At 48.8% G+C, this 18,289-nt stretch overlaps 1 protein-coding gene across 3 annotated transcripts in view; it reads right to left on the bottom strand.

Moving 5' to 3' along the window:
• Positions 1–839: 839 nt before the first annotated feature.
• The window catches only part of LOC124195955 (chondroitin sulfate proteoglycan 4-like), a 30,681-nt gene continuing 13,231 nt past the window's right edge, over positions 840–18,289 (bottom strand). The window contains exons 3-18 of one of the 3 annotated variants that reach the window (XR_006875501.1): positions 17,956–18,175; positions 11,362–12,243; positions 10,577–11,084; positions 6,821–8,183; positions 6,614–6,716; positions 6,115–6,197; positions 5,552–5,997; positions 4,862–5,479; positions 4,657–4,791; positions 4,434–4,589; positions 3,874–4,362; positions 2,934–3,808; positions 2,004–2,854; positions 1,829–1,928; positions 1,086–1,749; positions 840–1,015 (exon numbers count right to left, since the gene is read on the bottom strand). Coding sequence is in view for 2 of the 3 variants with exons in the window: in XM_046590661.1 (XP_046446617.1) it covers positions 1,225–1,749; positions 1,829–1,928; positions 2,004–2,854; positions 2,934–3,808; positions 3,874–4,362; positions 4,434–4,589; positions 4,657–4,791; positions 4,862–5,479; positions 5,552–5,997; positions 6,115–6,197; positions 6,614–6,716; positions 6,821–8,183; positions 10,577–11,084; positions 11,362–12,243; positions 17,956–18,175 (7,354 nt within the window). In the remaining variant the exon portion in view is untranslated. Of the gene's footprint in view, positions 1,750–1,828; positions 1,929–2,003; positions 2,855–2,933; positions 3,809–3,873; positions 4,363–4,433; positions 4,590–4,656; positions 4,792–4,861; positions 5,480–5,551; positions 5,998–6,114; positions 6,198–6,613; positions 6,717–6,820; positions 8,184–10,576; positions 11,085–11,361; positions 12,244–17,955; positions 18,176–18,289 lie in introns of all 3 variants that reach the window. The other 2 variants (XM_046590661.1, XM_046590662.1) reach the window with 2 other exon arrangements.

Genomic DNA, 18,289 nt, shown 5'->3' with positions numbered 1-18,289 from the left:
GATTTGGCAGATTTGAAATTACAGGCTAGATTTCCTGTAAATAAACATGTAAAAATTTTACGTTCAGCAACCATAACAGTCTCGAACCGAAACAAAATCTTTTTAACTTAACTTTCATAATGGAAATGCTCCAGTAGGCAACACCATTACATTGTAATGCATAAACATTGTAACATACGTCCTCACTGAGTGTCTAGGAACGGAAAAGAGAAACGAATGACTAAAACAATTCATCGTCTGCACCCTGGTGTGGTGTTGCCAGATTTTACTACCTCTTTTTCCTTTTGGCACTAATTTGGTAGCTGCTACCCGGCTACCCTAGCACCTGCTAGCACAGATAAAGACGTCTTTATCTATGCTGCTAGTCTGCTACGCCTTCGCGAAAATCTTTGGTAACTGCGCGAAAATCAATTTCTGACTTTTCTGTGTTCTCTAATTCCACTTTGTCAAATGTCACCTCTACTTTTGAATCCAGCCTGTTAACAGTTAGCCGCTGTTAAATACAGTAGCGCACTCAGTAGTATTCTATAGCTCTTGCGCACCTATAAAAGTTTACGAATCCTGTAGACTAAACATATTCGTAAAAAAAAAAAAAAAAAAAAAAAAACATAATTGGACAATGGACAACTGTTTTCCCATTAGAAACTATGAAAAAGAGACTTTAAACGACGGGAACAACAACGATTCACAACTGCTTCAATGGTTAAACAGACGTCAATTGGGATCATGAAATAATCGCGATTTCGTTAAATTTTTGGGTCGGTTCTATTGAATAATACTAAAATCGTGAAAAACCATGAGGGGAGTCTTTAAAAAAATACATTTTCTATTAACATTACTTCTCACTTGATAATTTCATGTGTATTCTTATATCTCCATTTGGCTTTTACAGTTTAACGTTACCATTAGAAAGATAGGCTTACGTGGAGTATCTTCAATTCAGCATTGCTCAACCTGGATGCTATTTACCTATTGTACCCAGGAAAAGAAACACCGTCTCCGTCTTGCTCCGTCACTGGTTAGATTACAATTGAAACCTAATTAACATAAAACACTGTACAATATAAGAACAAAAATAATCATACCGTATGTCAATATGTTTGGACCGTACAATAGATTTACCAGATATAGCCATTTCTTTCCATTTTTATAGAGAAACAACTGTTACAAGCTAAAGGGAACACAACTGAAGTTTGTTACGTGTAAATAGGCTGTCAAATCGAGTTAAACCCAATACTGATTTTTCCTAAGCATTGGGTTGGTGGTACGCGAGGAATAAGTGGAGTTGCTACACTGAACGTCAGGATCCAACATGGCCCACTCTTCCATACTTTCGTCGGCTATCCCGTATGGATAACGGGCATTGACTAGTTCCGACGTCTCTGACTCAGAGCGCTCCGACAGCAGTGGATTGAGTAGTGGAATAATCTTGCACTGGGGTACCGAAGGACCCATGGACGATCCAGACGACAAGTCATGCTGCTGCGGCTGATGCCAAGATCCTCGCGGTCGGCCGTTCAGCGAACTGATGGTGCTACAGGCGCTGATGGGGCTGGCGCCTATTCCGCGCAGGGCTCGTGATGGGCGAGGAGACAAGGGTGGATCCAGATAGTCGAGCCTTGGGGGTGGCGGCGGTTCAGGATCGCTGTCCGTGTCGGCGAAATCGCGAGGGTGATGGTGCATGTTGGCCGGGATGCGATAGGCGTCCGTCACTTGGAAATCCGAAACGCCACCCTTTTGGTGAGAATTCTTTCGGACAGAAGAAGGAAAAATGTTTGTTTAATCTCAGTTTTATGGCGAAAGTAATTGACAAGCTTCGTCGTTTTACCTTCAGAGTTCCAGACAAGCGATAAAGCTGCATGTCTCCTGCTGTTGGATTGTTTTGATCGTTTTTGGGATGTTTGTGCATCGGCGGTTTCATGCGACACCTTGGGAATGCGAATAAAAAAAGAAATGATAAAAAAAAACATTTGATATAGCAGATCGGCAACCTTGCGACTCACTTGATAGTGATGAGGATGACAAGGCCAAGTCCCAAAATGCCGCAGACGATCCCAACGATGAGGAAAATATCGTTGGTCATGACGCCCAGACCGAGGCCAGCCAGAGTGTTTTCTGTGACAATGTCGGGCGACGATGGATGGCGCGGGTTGGCGAAATTGTGGTTCGGAGTTTGCTGGCCCTGAATGACGTCTATGCTGTTTTTACTGGCCGCAACTAAAGTAGAGCCGGCGGATCCGCTGGGCAAAAGAAGAAATTCGACGACACCCATAGCCGGCTGGACATTGGGTGCCGTCAGACGATACTCGCAGCTGTCCATCACGTGGGTCTCATTCAGGTTGTCCATTTTTCGCGCCACGTAAAATATGAATTGACTCTGGACATCTTCGTGACTGAAGACGTAAGTATCTTTTTCCTTGTTGCCCCCACCGTTGCCCGATTGGCGTTTAACGAGTCGATTCATTCCACTGCCGCTGGAGGAGGGAACGATTTTACGAATTTTGCCGTAGCGTGGTTTGCGGATGATAGTGAAAGTCGGGTTGCTATTTGTCAGCGTGGCCAACCGTCCGGCGTCCAGCATGGCCAAAGTGATGGCCGTTTTCTCTCCGGCAATTGCGCGAATAGGCCGTTTGCCCGCACTCGGATTGTTGGCCAAAAGTGGTATCACGCTAACATTGAACATCTGCCTCTCCAACACAACGGCCATGTTCCAAACGGTCACTTGGAACCAGTCAAACGAAGCCGTCATGTTGGTCTGAACATAAAGCAATTCCTCCTTGTCGATGTTCGACTGGCCAAATGTGGTGACGGGAAAGTCATTGATGTAAAGTTTACCGTTTTCCGGCTCCTTTGTCTACAGAAACCGAAAAAAAAACAGTGAGCTTTTTAACAAGAAAAATGAACGAAGAGAAAAAGTTCACGGCGCTACTTACCACATTGTAAAAAATGTGACGGCGCTGGCCATTCGATTCAGCGCCCATAGAAGAATTAACAACGATGGCTGTCGATTGGCCCTGCTGGATACCAATGACGGAGTGGTTGACGAAACGGAGCGTCAGCGGCTCAAAGTGGATGCTGAAAACACCGCTGTCCGCTTTAAAGTGGCCGTCCGATACGCGGAAAATGAAAAATGTCGATCGCGGATCCATGGTACCGTCGTGCAGAAAGACAACCCGCCCTCGGTTGACATCATCTTGGCTGAAACGGACCAGCGGCGGCCCGATCGTAGTTCCGGCCATAGCTAAAGTTGTGGCGTTTTCAGCCGTCAAGGCCAATTTGCCAAATTGCGGCGCTTGAATCACGTCGTAGATCAAATCCTTGGCGGATGTGTCGGCGTCTTCCGTCAGTAGAACTTCGGCTGTGATGGCTCTCCATTGTCGCTCGACTACCGTCATTGCCGGAGCTTTGGTCAACAGTTGAAAGATTTGGTCATTGACGGGCAAGATGTTGACGCGCAGCGTTCCGTTGTAGAGAAGAATGTCCGGTCGATCGGATCCCTTTTCCGGCCTTTGCAGCAGAACGGTCAGGCCGATCCAATCTTCCAAGGTATCAGAATGGTCGTGCTGATATTCCACTTGGCCAGACGCGATTTCCTCCGCTGTCATCTCGCTCCCGAGATCCACTCGTCGACCGCTCACGGACACGAATCCGTGCTGCGGGGCTTGCGATAATACCAGACGTAATCTAGGCGGTTGGGTGGCCAGCACGCCCTGATAGCTGCTAATCAGCTGGACGATTCCGCTCAAGTTCAGATTCTTTTCACGTATAATTGCCGTGCCTCCTTCTTCAGTCTCCAGTGCAACCAAACCTGAAAAACAATAATCATTAACAAAATGGGGTGTAACAAGACTTTTAAACATGTTTATAAAATACCAAGATAGCGGTCGAGTCCACCTTCGGCCATTGTGGCGACGGAAATTTCAATGTTAAACTGCTGCTGTTGAAGCGGCGAGCTGAGATCGGACATGATGTCAATGACGAAGCTGTCGTTGACACTGACGTCGGCGAACGGTTCCGTGTGTTCGTAGATGACCAAACTTTGATTGAGATCGCGTTGCGTGAAACTGGTGACCCGTTTGGTGGAACCGTCGGCTTGTTCCAGGAGTAGCCGCCCAAGTCGCGGCGGTCGAGTCACCTGGAAGCGGGGGACGTTTTGCTGGCGGTTCGTCAATATGTCGCCACTGGTCACGGCCAGCAATTGAACCGATGTGATTGACTGCTGCATCATCGGGAAAACGTGGAGTCGCTGATTGCGCACCAACCGCACCTGCATCTTGCGAGCGCTGATCTGCAAATGATGTTGACTGGGCATTGCCGACTGGCCGTCCGTCAAATTGAAAGGGACAGTGCAGTTGGTTCTCCCTGGAAGTGATTTAAATGAAGAATTTTAATATGTGAAAAACTCAAATGGATATAAACAATTCGATGCTAACCTTGATGGACAAAAGCAATTTGGTGCAGGTCGATTTGATGTTGAGTGATGGTGGTAACCGGGTCGCTCAAGTTGGGTCCCGACGCCATGTAGCCGCAATCCGCACGCCCGAAAGAGAACTCGATAGAATGCGGAAGCGTATCGACATCGGATGCACCTTTTTCAACAAATAAAATAACAAATTTGGAACAAAAATCTTTTGAAAATAATTAAATCCTAAATACCGAGTTGAGATTTATCCAATACTGTGGTAGATCCTTGCCAAACCAAAATGCCCGTGTTGTTGACAAGCGTTGGCCTTTCATCGTCCACCGGTCGTACCTGAATCTGAATAGTGGCCGGAAGACTTTCTTTTTTACCTGTAAGAATAAATCAACAAATTGAGTCAAATTTTTATTGATGATAGTATCACATTTGATTGGCAATTACCAGCGAGGGCGACAATCTCCAGTGTATCGTTAGCCTCCTCACTTCCATCGTGCCAATAGAGAACTTGTTTCTCAATCAATTGCGTGTAAGTAAAGCGAGTCAAGGGTTCGGCCTCAGCCGAGACGCCCTTCAGCTGGAGGTGGCCGTGAACGGGCATTTTGACGATCAGGAAACTGTCGACTTTGTCGGCGTAGTAGCGAGTCACGATTTTGAGGTCGGAGACGGTCAGGACGGAATGTCCGCCTTCGAGGACTTCAATGGGCCGGGTGAGCAGGTAAATCGATTTGGGGATAATGGCCAGCTGAAAAGTCAGATTGGTCAGCGTCACGACGCCGTTGGTGACGTCGAAGACGAAGGAATCCGAGCTCTGATTGGCGCCCGACTGGATGTAGTGTAAACGCTGCTCGTCGATGGCACTCTGGTCGAAGAGGTGAACTTCGGGCGGAAGTAGGTTGGCACTGCGTCCCGTCACCAGGTCCTCGTACTCGTGCTCGTCTCGATCCACCTCCAAATAGCCGTGAAGGGGCGGTTGGTGGACGATGTACGTCACGTCTAGCCGGTTGACGCCTTGCGGGTGGCTGATTTTCAACGAAGACGAGTCGATGGTGAAACTTGTGCCTGTCAGATGTGTCCCAAGTGTTAATTTCGCAAGGAATTATGAAATAGAAATGGGTATGAATGCCAATTCACCTTCTTCCACAGTGACTAATTCGTTTTGAAGCACCTTCATGGGTTGCCAATAGGTTTCCGGGTAGATGCGCACCTCGACGACGCATTCGTACTCTACCCGCCTGAGTACGGCGCGCACTTTAAACCAATCTTTGCCGTCCGTCTGATTCTTGTTCTCGTAAGTAACTTTGCCGGCCAGGAGATCCTCCTGGGTGAACGATTCCATCTTCAAAATCGTCGAGCCGTTCATCTGCACTAAGCCGTGCTGCGGCTGGTCCAGCAGGTAAAACGCCAACTCGTTCGAGTCGTAGTCGAGATTAGAAACCATGCCCAGCTGGGCAACGCCTAGAGCAACAAAATGCCCGCGCCGCACCGTCACTTTCGTTTGGTTAATCCGTTCAAGGAAAGGCTCCGACGCCTGCACTTCCAGCGTTCCGGTAACGTGATACTGATTGTCCGTCACCCACCTAACAGAGGAGGACAATTGAATAAGTTGAGCGGCAATCAGCATAAATTAGCGATAATGCGCTTTTAAGACGGGCGAAACTTCTAAACAAAAACAACAACAAATAAATGTTATTTACAGCGTAGTGCGTCCGTACGGGCTTCCGACGTGCCGGAAGAGAATTTTACCGTCATTCACATCTTCCTGACTGAACTGGAATACCTAAAAACGGATAGAAATAAAAAAATGTGAGCGCCTATGCGCCAAAAACAACCAGGAAAATACAGCCGCAACAACAACGTCACATAAATAAGCAATAGCCCTTGTTATTGTCAAATGTCCGACTGTACGTGTGTCTCTCGACACACACTCTCTCTCGACGAGTTCTGAATGGTAGTGAACAACACTCGTCGAAAGTGCTGAATCCAGCGGACTCGTCAACTCGAGAGGATCGCGTCGAGTTTTCTCAACAAAAAGCCAAATAAGATGACGGGTGGGTGGGGGATTCTGTACAATTGGCCATTGTTTTTTGTTTGAGTTGATCGATATTAAAATAACTGGCAAGACTCCATCAAGCACTTGTGAAGGAGCTCTCGTCTCTAATATCTAAGTGGAATGTCCGATTGTTGTAAAATTACTTGAACGTCTGGTCTGTCCGTCAGATAAAAGGCCCCGTTCGGCACTCCGCGCGGTGAATAGACAATGCTGGCCGGGCTGGTCTCCACGTCCGGATCGATGTATCTGTAAGGAATGGAAGGAAGGCAAAAAGACGGAATTAGATTGCGAATGAACAAAAAAAAAAGGAGAAAATGCGCGTAAGCGGATAAAGTACGAAGGAAAATTACCTTAGGATGTCGGGACTGAGTCGACGCTCTCCATTGGTAACGACACGGAGGACTTGATCACCGACACGGACGGGCGGATTATCATTCTTCATGTGAGCGCGAACGGGAAACGTGCCAACGTATTGGAAATCCTTCGAGGGATCATCGGGGGCGAGTCGTGGACGGGCGAGAAACAAGAATTGATCGGTGATGGATTCGCTGTCGTCGTGCGTGTAAACGATCCTTTGATCAGTTAGATCATCCGAGCCGAACCAGCTGATGTTTTTACGCATCACGGATCGCTTGCCGACGTCCAGCAAATTGAGTTGGCCGTGGCGAGGCTTTTCCAGCACAGAGTAATTGATGGCCATCGGCAGCGAGAAGCCCAATAGGCTGGCCTGCAGGACGGCCGTTTCGCCTTCGTTCACCAACAGCTCGCCGATAGTCACGGCGGCCGTGGTGGGAGTGTCGTTGCCCGGCGCGTAGTTGATCTCGAAGCGATGCAGGTCGGACGATGCGAGTCCCGACGACGAAGCCACGCGGAAAGTGAAGCCATCGCCCAGCGACGACAGCGTCCGACGGGCCAAACGGTAGTGGAGTCGCTGCGAGTTGAGGAGGCTCTGCGACCACTTGGAGCCCGTGTCCAGCGGACTCGACTGCGACTGGATCCACAGTGAGCCGTAGAGCGGCGGGTCCAGCAGAGTGTAAACCACTTCCTCCTCGGCGCTGGACTGAGGCTCGACCACGAACTTGAGCTGGGCCGACCCGATGGCGACCGACTGCGTTGATCCGCCCGTCATGGCCAGTCCGCGATTGTTTTCCTCGCGCAACACGGCGTCCAGCAGCTGGAACCGAAATTGGTACATGATGGGCGAGCGGAAGACTTCGGCCACCTCCAGGGCGACCGAGACCGAAAACTGGAAATCGTCCTGGCTGGCCGGCGGTTGGAATCCAGTCGGCAGGTGGACGTAGCGGATGCGCTCGGCCCGCTGCAATTGACCCGAATTGAACCAGTTGATGGACTGCCAGCGCCCAGATCGCCAGGCTTGAATCTGCCCATGCTGCGGCGGCCGGGTGATGTCATAGCGGATGTCCAGCTCTTGATCCGGGGCATTGGTGCTAAAGGTCAAATTGGCGGCCGTCAAAGCGGCCGACCCGTTGACGGGAACCAGGAGCCCAGTGTTGTTGGCCAGGAAAAGTTGGAGATCAAAGGCGGCGATCCGCAGGACGGCCGTCGGTCCGCTCTCGGCTCCGTCCGACACGCGCAGCGCCAGCCGGCCATTGGGCGACCCGCGATGAACGTACCAAATGCGCCCTTGATTGACGTCCTCTTGAGTGAAGCTACTGATGGCCACGCCCGACTGCATTTTATTCTCGATGGAACCTGCCATTGCCAACAAAAATAAATTGATCAGTTGATTATTATAAAGCGCGGATTGATTTGATGATTATCCGTGGCGCGGAAAAGGAATCGCCACAGCAACGGCGCACATTACAGAAACTTTTTGATGCGACACTCCCCCCCAATGAAAAAAGAAGCTGAGCACAACAACAAACGCTGTCGTAGGCGGCCAACGAGAGCAACTCCCAACGCACAAGAGTTGCGTAAGTGTATCCATGTCAGCTCCAGCGTAGCGTGACTCAACTTTTCGGGTGGAAACTAAACAAAAGTGTTCAATGAACAACATCTAGTAGTAGAGCGGGTGGGGTGGTGTTTTTCCAACTCCCCCCTTCAGCAAATGAACATATTCATCCGTACAACTACAAAGTTCGCTGTCTTTGAACTTCGATTGAAATCAACAGCGACTCAAATTGCGCAATTACGGAGATTCTTCGTGTTTCTATACGGGAACAAATTTCCTTTCGAGGAATAATGTTTATTTAGAACATTTCTACGAACCAGTAATAGTAGTATAGCCGATTGAAAGGGGGGAAATGGCAATTTGTTGTTGTGATGAATCTGTTGCGTCAAATAGACGGCCACTAGATGGCTCTGTCAAGTTGACGGACGCAAATAGATTTTAGCGAGGCGCGCGGGACGGACAGGCCGTTTCCCATCAATGAGGAAGATCGTAAAAAAGAAAAAAGAAAAATCTTTTTTTCTTTCTCTCATAGCCAGCGCTGCCAAGATTCATTCATGTGCCAAGTGAAATAACGCGTGAGAAGCCACACGACGACCCAGCAAACCCAGTCCAGCTCGAGAGAAAAATAAGTGTGGAATGGCGTAGAGACATATCTCGCACTTGTTACACGCAGACAGGAGGGACAGCAGCTGGGCGACTTTTTCGACTGCAGGGCCAACAGCTAATTTTCCAAATTCTTCTCAATCGTCATTCACGTTCATATCGTTTCCCTTGTTGTGATATCCCCCCTTCCGGAATTCCGTGTGCGGCTAAATTTTGAGTCTCAACATTTCTGTTGTGTCTCACTGAATTTCTTTTCCCCCCAGCGTTTCTACCGGCTATATGAAGCCATAACTCGCGGACTGTAGAGCCGAAAATTTGTGTCCTGTCACACGGAATCCGTCCAGACTTTTTTTGGTGGGCGGTTGAAAACGACGGCCAACAAACGGAGAAAAAGAGTTGGGGAATTACAGGGGAGATCTAATACACAGAGAGAAAGAGAATAGAGTTTCAGTTTTTTTTCGAGTTGACGGCCTGGCATCTCGTCCGTTGCGGGTGACGACAGGCGGAGGGGGTGAGCGCCTGTCGCGTGCATCATCTAGTCGCTTCAGTATGTTATATATAAAATTGATTAGTCGCGACAGCAGTCAAAGAAAAAAAGAAAAAGGGAAAAAAAGACTTGCATATGGATGAAGCTGTTTGAACTCTCGACTGCCTTTTCAAGAACTCTGATCTCGACCGTAGATGAGCCAAAAAGTTGACTGCAACTCCTAGCGGGTGCGTTTCGTTGCTGTGCAATGCTTCTCTTCTCCTCTCCTGCGCGTCCAGCAGCTATTCATCCTTTTCAACCCTCCTCCTTCTCTTTTCTTTGGCTATCTAGCAGCTCCTTTGTCTCTCAAAAGTATCAAATGGCCCAAACTCGGCATATTACATGCCCCCGACGTTACTACGTATACTACACCAACCAAAAGCAACTCGAGTGGAGTCGAGCCCGTCAGCGATTTACGGCCATTTAAGCATGCCAGTGCGGCTCTCTCTCTCTCTCTACAGAGCTGCTCTACACTGGCAATCTCTCACAACACACAAAGTTACTCGATGAGAGAGAGGAGCTTTGAAACTTTGCCGGCCCCCCTCTCTCTCTCCATTGCAAAGATATGCTTGCTCAGGGCTTTTGATTATGAGAGCGCCTCAATGACGACGACGACGACGGCCCTGCCAGGCTGCCCAGGGTGTGTGCGCGCTGTGCGGAATAAAACGCAGACAATTAAGAGCGCGAAATCAGAGCAAGTTTCAACTGTACCATATCAGACTCTCTGCATGCTACATTTGCGTTTCGCTTGGGTTGTGTTATAAACCCACATCAATTATAGCATACACTCCTATTCCACCCCACCCCACCCTACTCCTCGACAGCCCAGCAGCCGGCCCCTCCCGCCTTTTATTCATTTTAGATTACCTTAGTAGTATTGCTCGGTTCGCTTGTTAAGCGTGTAACTATCTCCGGTTAAGCGTTTTATCGCTAATTCGTCGTTTACGTTTTCAAATGGTTCTCGTCTACTCGTTTCGTTTTTCACGGACTGGCCAATAAATATTTTAATGGCTGGACGACGAAGGGCTAGGGAGGGAGGGATATTAACGATCGTCTTCTTCTTACCTTCCATGTCGCCGTCGCTCTTCGAGTTGAGAACCGAATAGAGAAGATCTTTGGGCTGGTTGTCCGGATCGAAGGCGGCCAGCAGGTCGGCCGTCAGGGCTTTGCGGGTGTGTTTGACCAGCCGGAGGACGGCCTTGCCCGGCGATAGCGACAATTCAGGAGGATCGTTGACCGGGCTGACGGACAAATGGAGGACGAAGCGCTGGCGCTTTTGCAGGTAGGCCGGCAGGAGGAATCCCTGTCGTGGGGCCAGCTCCAGTTCCAGCAGGGCCGAATCGCGCAGCGTCTCAGACCCGTCGTGAACGTAGCGGACCCGATCGCTGTGGACGTCCAGCAGGGTGAAAGTGGCCTCGTCGGCTCGTCGCCAAAGCGTCGAGAAGAGCCGGCCGTACTGCGGCGGCCTGACCACGTGAAACATGACGCCCGATTCACGGACGCCGAATTTCTCATAGTCCAGCTGCACTTGCAGGTGGCGCGACGTCAGCGTCATGGAACCTCCTTCCGTCACCTGCAAATCAATTGAATCCAAACAAAACGAGAAACGTGAATAGGCGTCGGTTGAGTTTCACCATCAATGGACCTAACGTGAATGGACACTGGCGTGAACCGGAAATTTGAGACCAGCACAACATTTGATCCGCACGTCTACATCAAGAAAACGGTGGGCCTTTTTTGAAATGGCGGAAATGAAACTGGCTGGACAGTTGTATCAATGATTGAAATCAATTTTCGGCCGCTTTTGCATTTGGGTAAAATAAATGTGACATTGTGGTGGTGCGACTGACCTGGACAGGCGAAAGATTGAGGACCGGCGGTTGGGTGTCGGAACCCGAGGCCGGCCCGGTGATGACGGATGTGCTGCTGCTGGTGACAGCCGCCTTGTAGTTGATGAATTCCGGTTTGGTGCACGGCTGCTGGGGACACTCGCAGCGGAAATGATCCAGCCCGTCCTGGGAGCACTGGGCCCCGTCGACGCACGGCGATGGATTGATGGAAGTGCACGGGTAATGCCACTGACAATCGGCGGCGACGTGACGCGTCACCCGGGCGTCGCGGAGACCCAACAAACGGCCGTCCAATTCCAGTCTCCGGATGCAGCCGCGCAGACTGCTGTTGGCCGTCCGGACGCCCTGAATGAGAGCCCTGGCGTGACGGGCCGCTTCCACCCCGCCCAAATAGATTTGTCCGCTCAGCTCCAGGTATTTGTTGGACGGCGACGACGTCAGGAATCCGGAATCGCGGACGTTGCTGCTGCTGCTCGAGCTGGATTTGCCGTCAATCTTCAATTCAACCGTTCCGGCGGCCAGCCGCAGCTCCACCTGATGCCAGAGCCCGTCGTTGACGGCCTGATCGCTGAAGAGATCGACGGCGCTTCCGCCTCCGGCGTCCAGGCTGACTCGCAAATGTCCCTCGACGAGTTCGACGGCCGCAAAGTCCGGCTTGGCCGGCGGTCCGCTGCTGTAGAGCAAAACGCAGTCGCGGCTCTGCGTCTTGAGCTGGAATCGCAGGGTGGACCCGGTTTTGGCGATGCCCGTCCCGCCGAACGAGACGTACGAGTCGGCCGACAGGAAGCTCATGTCCTTCTCGGACGTGGCGTCAAACTCGGCGCTGCAATCCCAGCTGACGGCGAAGGCGGCCGCCGCATTTCCGTCCGTCTGCTGCTGCTGCTGTCCATTATGTAAATAATACGGCCCGACATATGGAATCAAAAAAAGGAGGAGAAATAGAGAAACGGGTTAAATGTCAGAACTCCATTCATGTCAAACATCTCCAGCACACAGAAACCCAGGGCCCCTGGGTTTATATTCTAATCACAAAAAAAGTAGTATCAGGTTCAAGTTGTCGAGTCTTTACGACGTTTTGAGTCAGCCGACGTGTGTCGTGTGTTCCATGTGTTGTGAATACATAAAGCCCCACACACACACACACGGGCCTCGGTTCCAGCCGAATTGTTTTGGCTACACGGCCGAGATTTTTTTTTCTTTTTTTTTTTTTTCGAAAACTCAAAAGGAGAGACGGACGCGATAATAAACCTGTCTGCTGTTGCCATGCTTAATAATGTAAGCGGTTACAGCTGTTTCATGGGCTATTTGTCATAGGCATCGCTCTCTCTCTCTCTGGCGCACCGTTGGGGGGAAAAGATCTTGAACGGGGATTTATTTATATTTTGTAGCTTTTTATGTGCTTACATAATCCCGGGCCCAAGTTCCAATAAAAATCCTGTCTCGGGTTCTCTCCCTCCCTTTCGTTTGTTGTAAGAGCTGGACGAAAATGGACCGAGTGGCCGAAATACAAGTCAAACCAAATTGGCTAACGGCTTCACAACTGTGTAGCTGTCGAGATAAATCAATCATACGAGCGCACACACACACACACACACTCGACACAAGAGAGAGAGAGAAAAAGGAGAAAGCAATAAAGGTGTAATACAGCACACACTAATACCCTGCTCTTGCCTGGTTTGGTTTGGAACGCTGTTTTACAAGAGACTGTCGTGTCGTCGTCGACCTCAACAGCTTTTCTTCCTGGAAAAAGTAACTATAGACAGGACGGCCTCAATTTCGTTGCTTCCCGGTGCGGAACTATTCAAATTGCAACAGGCCGTCTGTAGATGTGTGTGTGCTGTGTGTGTGTGCATACGTGCGAATAGTTTAAATAAGGCCGTCAACAACGACGACAGCTTCAATTAGACATTTCTAGATTGTTATCTACACACCAAGAAGAAGAAGACCTTTGCTTTTCCCATTGTAGACGTACACACAAAGATCTCTCTACTCCCCTCTTATTCCGTCCGCCGGATCAGCTTCCAAATCCCCAGATGCATGTCCCGAGCTCTAGGCCTGAAAAATGTACAGACGGAAATCGATAGTATATACATGTGTACAAAGACCGAGTCACATCCATTCCCGTCTATCCAAGTATCCAGTTTGTTGTTGTATATTTGTCTAAACACGAGTCGAATCGCTCCCGGCCCCCGTCCAGTCAGAGAGTCTACACGGCGACGACACTCTAGTAACTAGTCGGGATACTCACTGTTATTTACCTCCTATTTACTGTCCAGCATCAGGAGCTAACATGATGCACATCTGTGTGTGTGTCTACAGACAGAGAAAGACAGACCCCGAGTCTTATTTATTGGCCGGCCCGCGTTTTCTCTTGAGGGAATGGCCGTCGCATCAGCATATCATCAGACTGGATCTCCGAATTGGATTGTGTGACCGCTGGAGGCGCCCATCAACTTGCGTGTGCCGGACGCTGGACACACCGTAGAGACGGGAGTAGGAATCAGGGACTATTGGGAGACGGAGGAGCACAAACTCGTCTAATAAGGCAGCCTCAGCAGAAAGAGCAACCGTCGTATTAGAGCAGCTCGCTACGTATGTACATGGAAGTAATTAATCCCTTCCACTTGACATAGTGAGCGAGCAAAGGAGAGCTCGGAGTGCTGGCCTCTGCTGTGTTGTTGTTGAGCGCTGTGTGTTCACACGTGTTCGGCGTCTAAGGTTGCACAGCTTCGTCAGCAAAATAAAAAGGCCAGCAACAGCAGCAGCCTAGAAGCGGGCGGAAACCCCCCTCCTTTTTTTCTCTCTCCCACCCACGCCCTCACCGTAATGAGGATTGATTATTATCCAACTACTTGCGCAATCTAGCACATCTCTCTAAAGTCTTTGATGTGTAGTAAGAAGAGACAAAAGGCCATTCAGAATTTCAGACAACCGATTCCCATTGTGCGTACGGGCAGTAGTCCAGTCAGACAATGGGGCGGTGGATAGGCAAACTGTTTTGGGCCTCGCCATTTCTAGGTGAGGTACATTCGAGAGCAAATTCGCCATTTCCCCCTTGTTCTAGAGAGTTCCTTTCACGGCTGGGGGTAATTTTAGGAACTGGAACGGTTGTATAGATCTATATTAGATCGGCCCAGACTCTTGTAGATCCCAAACAACTCGTCCATCTATTAGCGCACAAGGAAGCGAGAGAGTTTAGAGTATCAGACGAGTCTCTTAACCGACAACCCGACCGTGAGAGGACGACGTGTAATTGTGTATCGCGTCCAACATATACAGTACGGCGCCGGGGTTGTAATGTAGACGACGACAAAGCAGAGCAACACACACAAACAGCTCTTATCTATCTATCTATCTATCGAGTCATTGTGTGTGTGTGCTCTTTTCTTGTGAGCTCGGCTATCCCTTTGACTTTGGAGCACAACGTGAAAGCCAAGGCGGCGATCGCGAAAGAAGAGGAGAGCAGCCAGGTAATTGGATATGGAATCCGCTTCATTTCGTCTGTGTGCTGTTGTCGTTGCTCCGCTGGCTTTTGGCTTCCTTATTTGTTTTTCCCTACAGCAGGGCAGCACTCAACTCTGTTGCTGTTTTTTTTTTGGTCCGCCAATCTCGAGTGATTTCGCCATTCTCGTCTTTCCATCTCTGTAATGAAGAAACCCGGTTGTCTTGCTCTCCGGCTCCGGGAAAATGTGTAACAGCAACCCCAAAAAAAAAGTCAAACGACGAAAGACGAGAGTCCAATTTGAACACCCATCTTCGGCAGCCATTGGACTTACCAAACCCTCCCACCACCACCACCACCACTCGCATCCGGCTCTTGTGTATATTTGTTTCTCCTAGCCCCAGCAGCTAGAAAGAAGAAGGAGAAGAGACAGAAGGTTGTCAAGGTGCGCGCCGTAAAGGAGAGAAAAGACGCCAGGATTAGCTGCTCCTTGCTAGACACACACGGGTGTCTTTTCAAACTCCTTTGTGTCTATACTACAGCTTTTATATAGAGCGGCCTCCGCTTTCGCGACTGGATGGATGTGTTGACGTGTAATACAGTCTGGCAGAAGAGAGAGAGAGAGACGCAACCCCAGCAAAAATAAGGATCCATGGGTGAGGGAAAACAAACGGGAGAAAAACAATCCCGCACACCGATATATCTATAGAGTTCAAATAAAGCCGCGCCAAAAGTCAAACGAGGAAATCGAGTTGAGCAAAGAGACAAAACAACAGAGTTATTACCAACTCTGCTATGTTGTCAGTCGCTATATATATATATACATATCAAAACGGCCGTGTGTTGATATATATTGCCTTCACAGTTGCTCCGGGATGTCGTTGGAGCTCCGGAGCAGCTCGGGAATAAAAAAAGTTCGTTGACGACCATTGAAAAACATGGGCGAAGGTATATGAATAGGAAATGGATATAGGGGGAAATGAGTTACTCTGAGCTACGGAATAGAATCAACACAATCGCAAAGGAAGCAAAGGCCTATATACATATGTTTGTGACTGGGATAGGAGAGATGTACTCGGTTAGTTGTCGGGCCGACTAGTGTTTATTATTAAGGCTATATGCGTTGTCAAAATATAGCCCATCGGCCCGGGTCACGACGGGAGGCAACGGAGGATTCTGTGAGACGAGATACGCAGAGCCAGGCTAGCTAGGTCTACTAGAATTTCCTCCCCAAAAATATTACATGTACAATTTCACTATCGAGTCGATTCCAAGACGATACAACATGGGGGAGACTGGCTCATCTTCCCACTGTGTTTTTATTCTCATCTTTATTTCCTTCCTTCCTTCCTACAACTGCCATAAATATGGTGGGACCAATGGGGTTCCAGGTTAGAATCTACCCTCTCAGAGTCTAGTTTTCATCGTCATCTTTTTAACGAACTTTATCGATTTCTATTTTTTCGCTTTACAACGACGCAAGGGGATATAGAAGGAACGGCAACAAACGGATGGAACGAACGAAATTGGGGAATTGTTATGGTTATGGTTGTGTCTACCCCCCTGCCGTGTGTTGAGTACATCGTCAAGATACAGAACTCGAAGGAGGAAGTTCAGAGTTGAGAGATTCCACGAAATATCACGACACGAAAAATAAGAAACCCCATTGAATAAATAAAGAAGATTTCTTGCCTTCCTCCTCTTCTGGGGGATTTTATAACCGAAAATAAGGTGATGCAACAAGACGGGGGATATACATCCAATCGACATCTCGACATTTTACGGATATGTTAAATCTACGACATGCCGGGAACCCGGGAAAAAGATGGGAGGACGAAAAGATAAGATTTCCCGAACGCCCTTTTTGCGCTTCATCAACTCGCCATTCTATAAACTCCGCTACGGGGGGATAAGTTGTAGATAATAATCATAATCGTAATCATAAACATATATTTTTCCCTTTCTATCTTGTATAGTATATTATACAGATGGTATTTTGCAATTCCCCATTTTTTTCTTTTTCTTCCGGTTTGGCAGAGCGTCCAGAGCTCGGAATACTATACGCACATCAAAATGGTGGGCAGCTGTGTGGAGGAATTGCACATTGGACTGTGCTGTCCGCTTCTCTACTACGCTCGGCCGAATATATTGAACTGAAATGTCTTCTTCAATTATCGGAGCCGGACCGACACACAGAAGAAGTCAAAGTAGTACTCACAGCGTGCCGGCCTATAGAGAGAGAGAGCTCTGCGGGAAAAACGACGGGAAAAATCTCGTTCGGGAAGGAGAGAAAGAGAGAGAGAGAGTAGAGACTACTAGGCAGATCTATTTATAAGCATTGCCAAGAAGAGATTTCTCCGCTGGGCTGGTCCAAGCGTAGTCAGGGAGGGTAATCGAGTCACAGCTGAACAACATCCGCCAGACAGTTGATAGCAGCAGCCTAGCCCTACCCCCAGCGTGTGTATATATAACGTGAAGATAAACTCACTTTTTCTTCTTCTTCTTTTCACTCCTCCCAGTTTTTCTTCTTTAACTGAGAAATCGAAAAAGTGTAGGACCAACAAGAAAATAAAAAATTGATTTTTTTGAAACCCCTCACGAATTTATTTTCTTTTTCTCTAAAAAAAACGATCCGTCTGGGCTGCCCATTAACCGACCGTCTAACGTCTAGAAGCTGCGCTGGGAAAATATAACGACCGCTACCGTGAAAGATTCACCAACCCGTTGAAACATCCTCCACATCTTGTGACGTTATTATTATTATCATTTGGGAAATTTTTTCCTTTTCCTGTTTTTGAATGGGAGAAATCTTATTTGGAAATTGACGATTGGGGAGCGCGTGCTTCTATGTATGTCCGGCGACTGGAAACGAGAGAAGCTGAGGGGGGGTTTCCATGGTTAAACCCCCACACACACATTTCCAGCATATCAGACACACGCAGAGCTGGGAGCCGGGCCTCAAATCGTGTGGGCAATTCATCCTGCTGATGCACGCCTGTTTGTTCAAGCTTGAAAAGTACACACACACAGACAAGCGCATCTCGACGACGACGACTACCGTCTACTCTCTAATCGCCCCCCAGTCGGGAAAGGGCATCGATATAATAATTCTTTTATGCGCAGATAAAATAATAGGGAAGGTTGTTGTTTACCTGGACGACAGCCGTCGAGGTGGATGATGCGCTGCCGGCGATGGTCTTGTCGCGATCTTTGACTTTGGTCAAAACGTCGACGCCGTTGTACTGGAGGTCGTTGAGACATCCGCGGAAGTTGTCCCAGAGTCCGAGAAAAATTTCGCGAAAGTCACCGAGTCCGCCGACGAAGAGTCCGTAGTGAATGTTGAGCTCGTAGAAACGGCCAGGCAATTTCAACCTGAAAGATAGAAACGCACGTGATTATTATTATTAGATAGAGACTGCATGGCCGCCGTCGGTTGGCTCGTTGGAGCGGAAATCTAAACGGGCCGGTTTGAATTTCTATCAGCGT

This window comes from Daphnia pulex, chromosome 6, assembly GCF_021134715.1.
Source record: "Daphnia pulex isolate KAP4 chromosome 6, ASM2113471v1".
NCBI lineage: Eukaryota > Metazoa > Arthropoda > Branchiopoda > Diplostraca > Daphniidae > Daphnia > Daphnia pulex.
The sequence above is the reverse complement of the archived record's forward strand: the minus strand, read 5'-3'. Positions and strand labels throughout refer to the sequence as shown.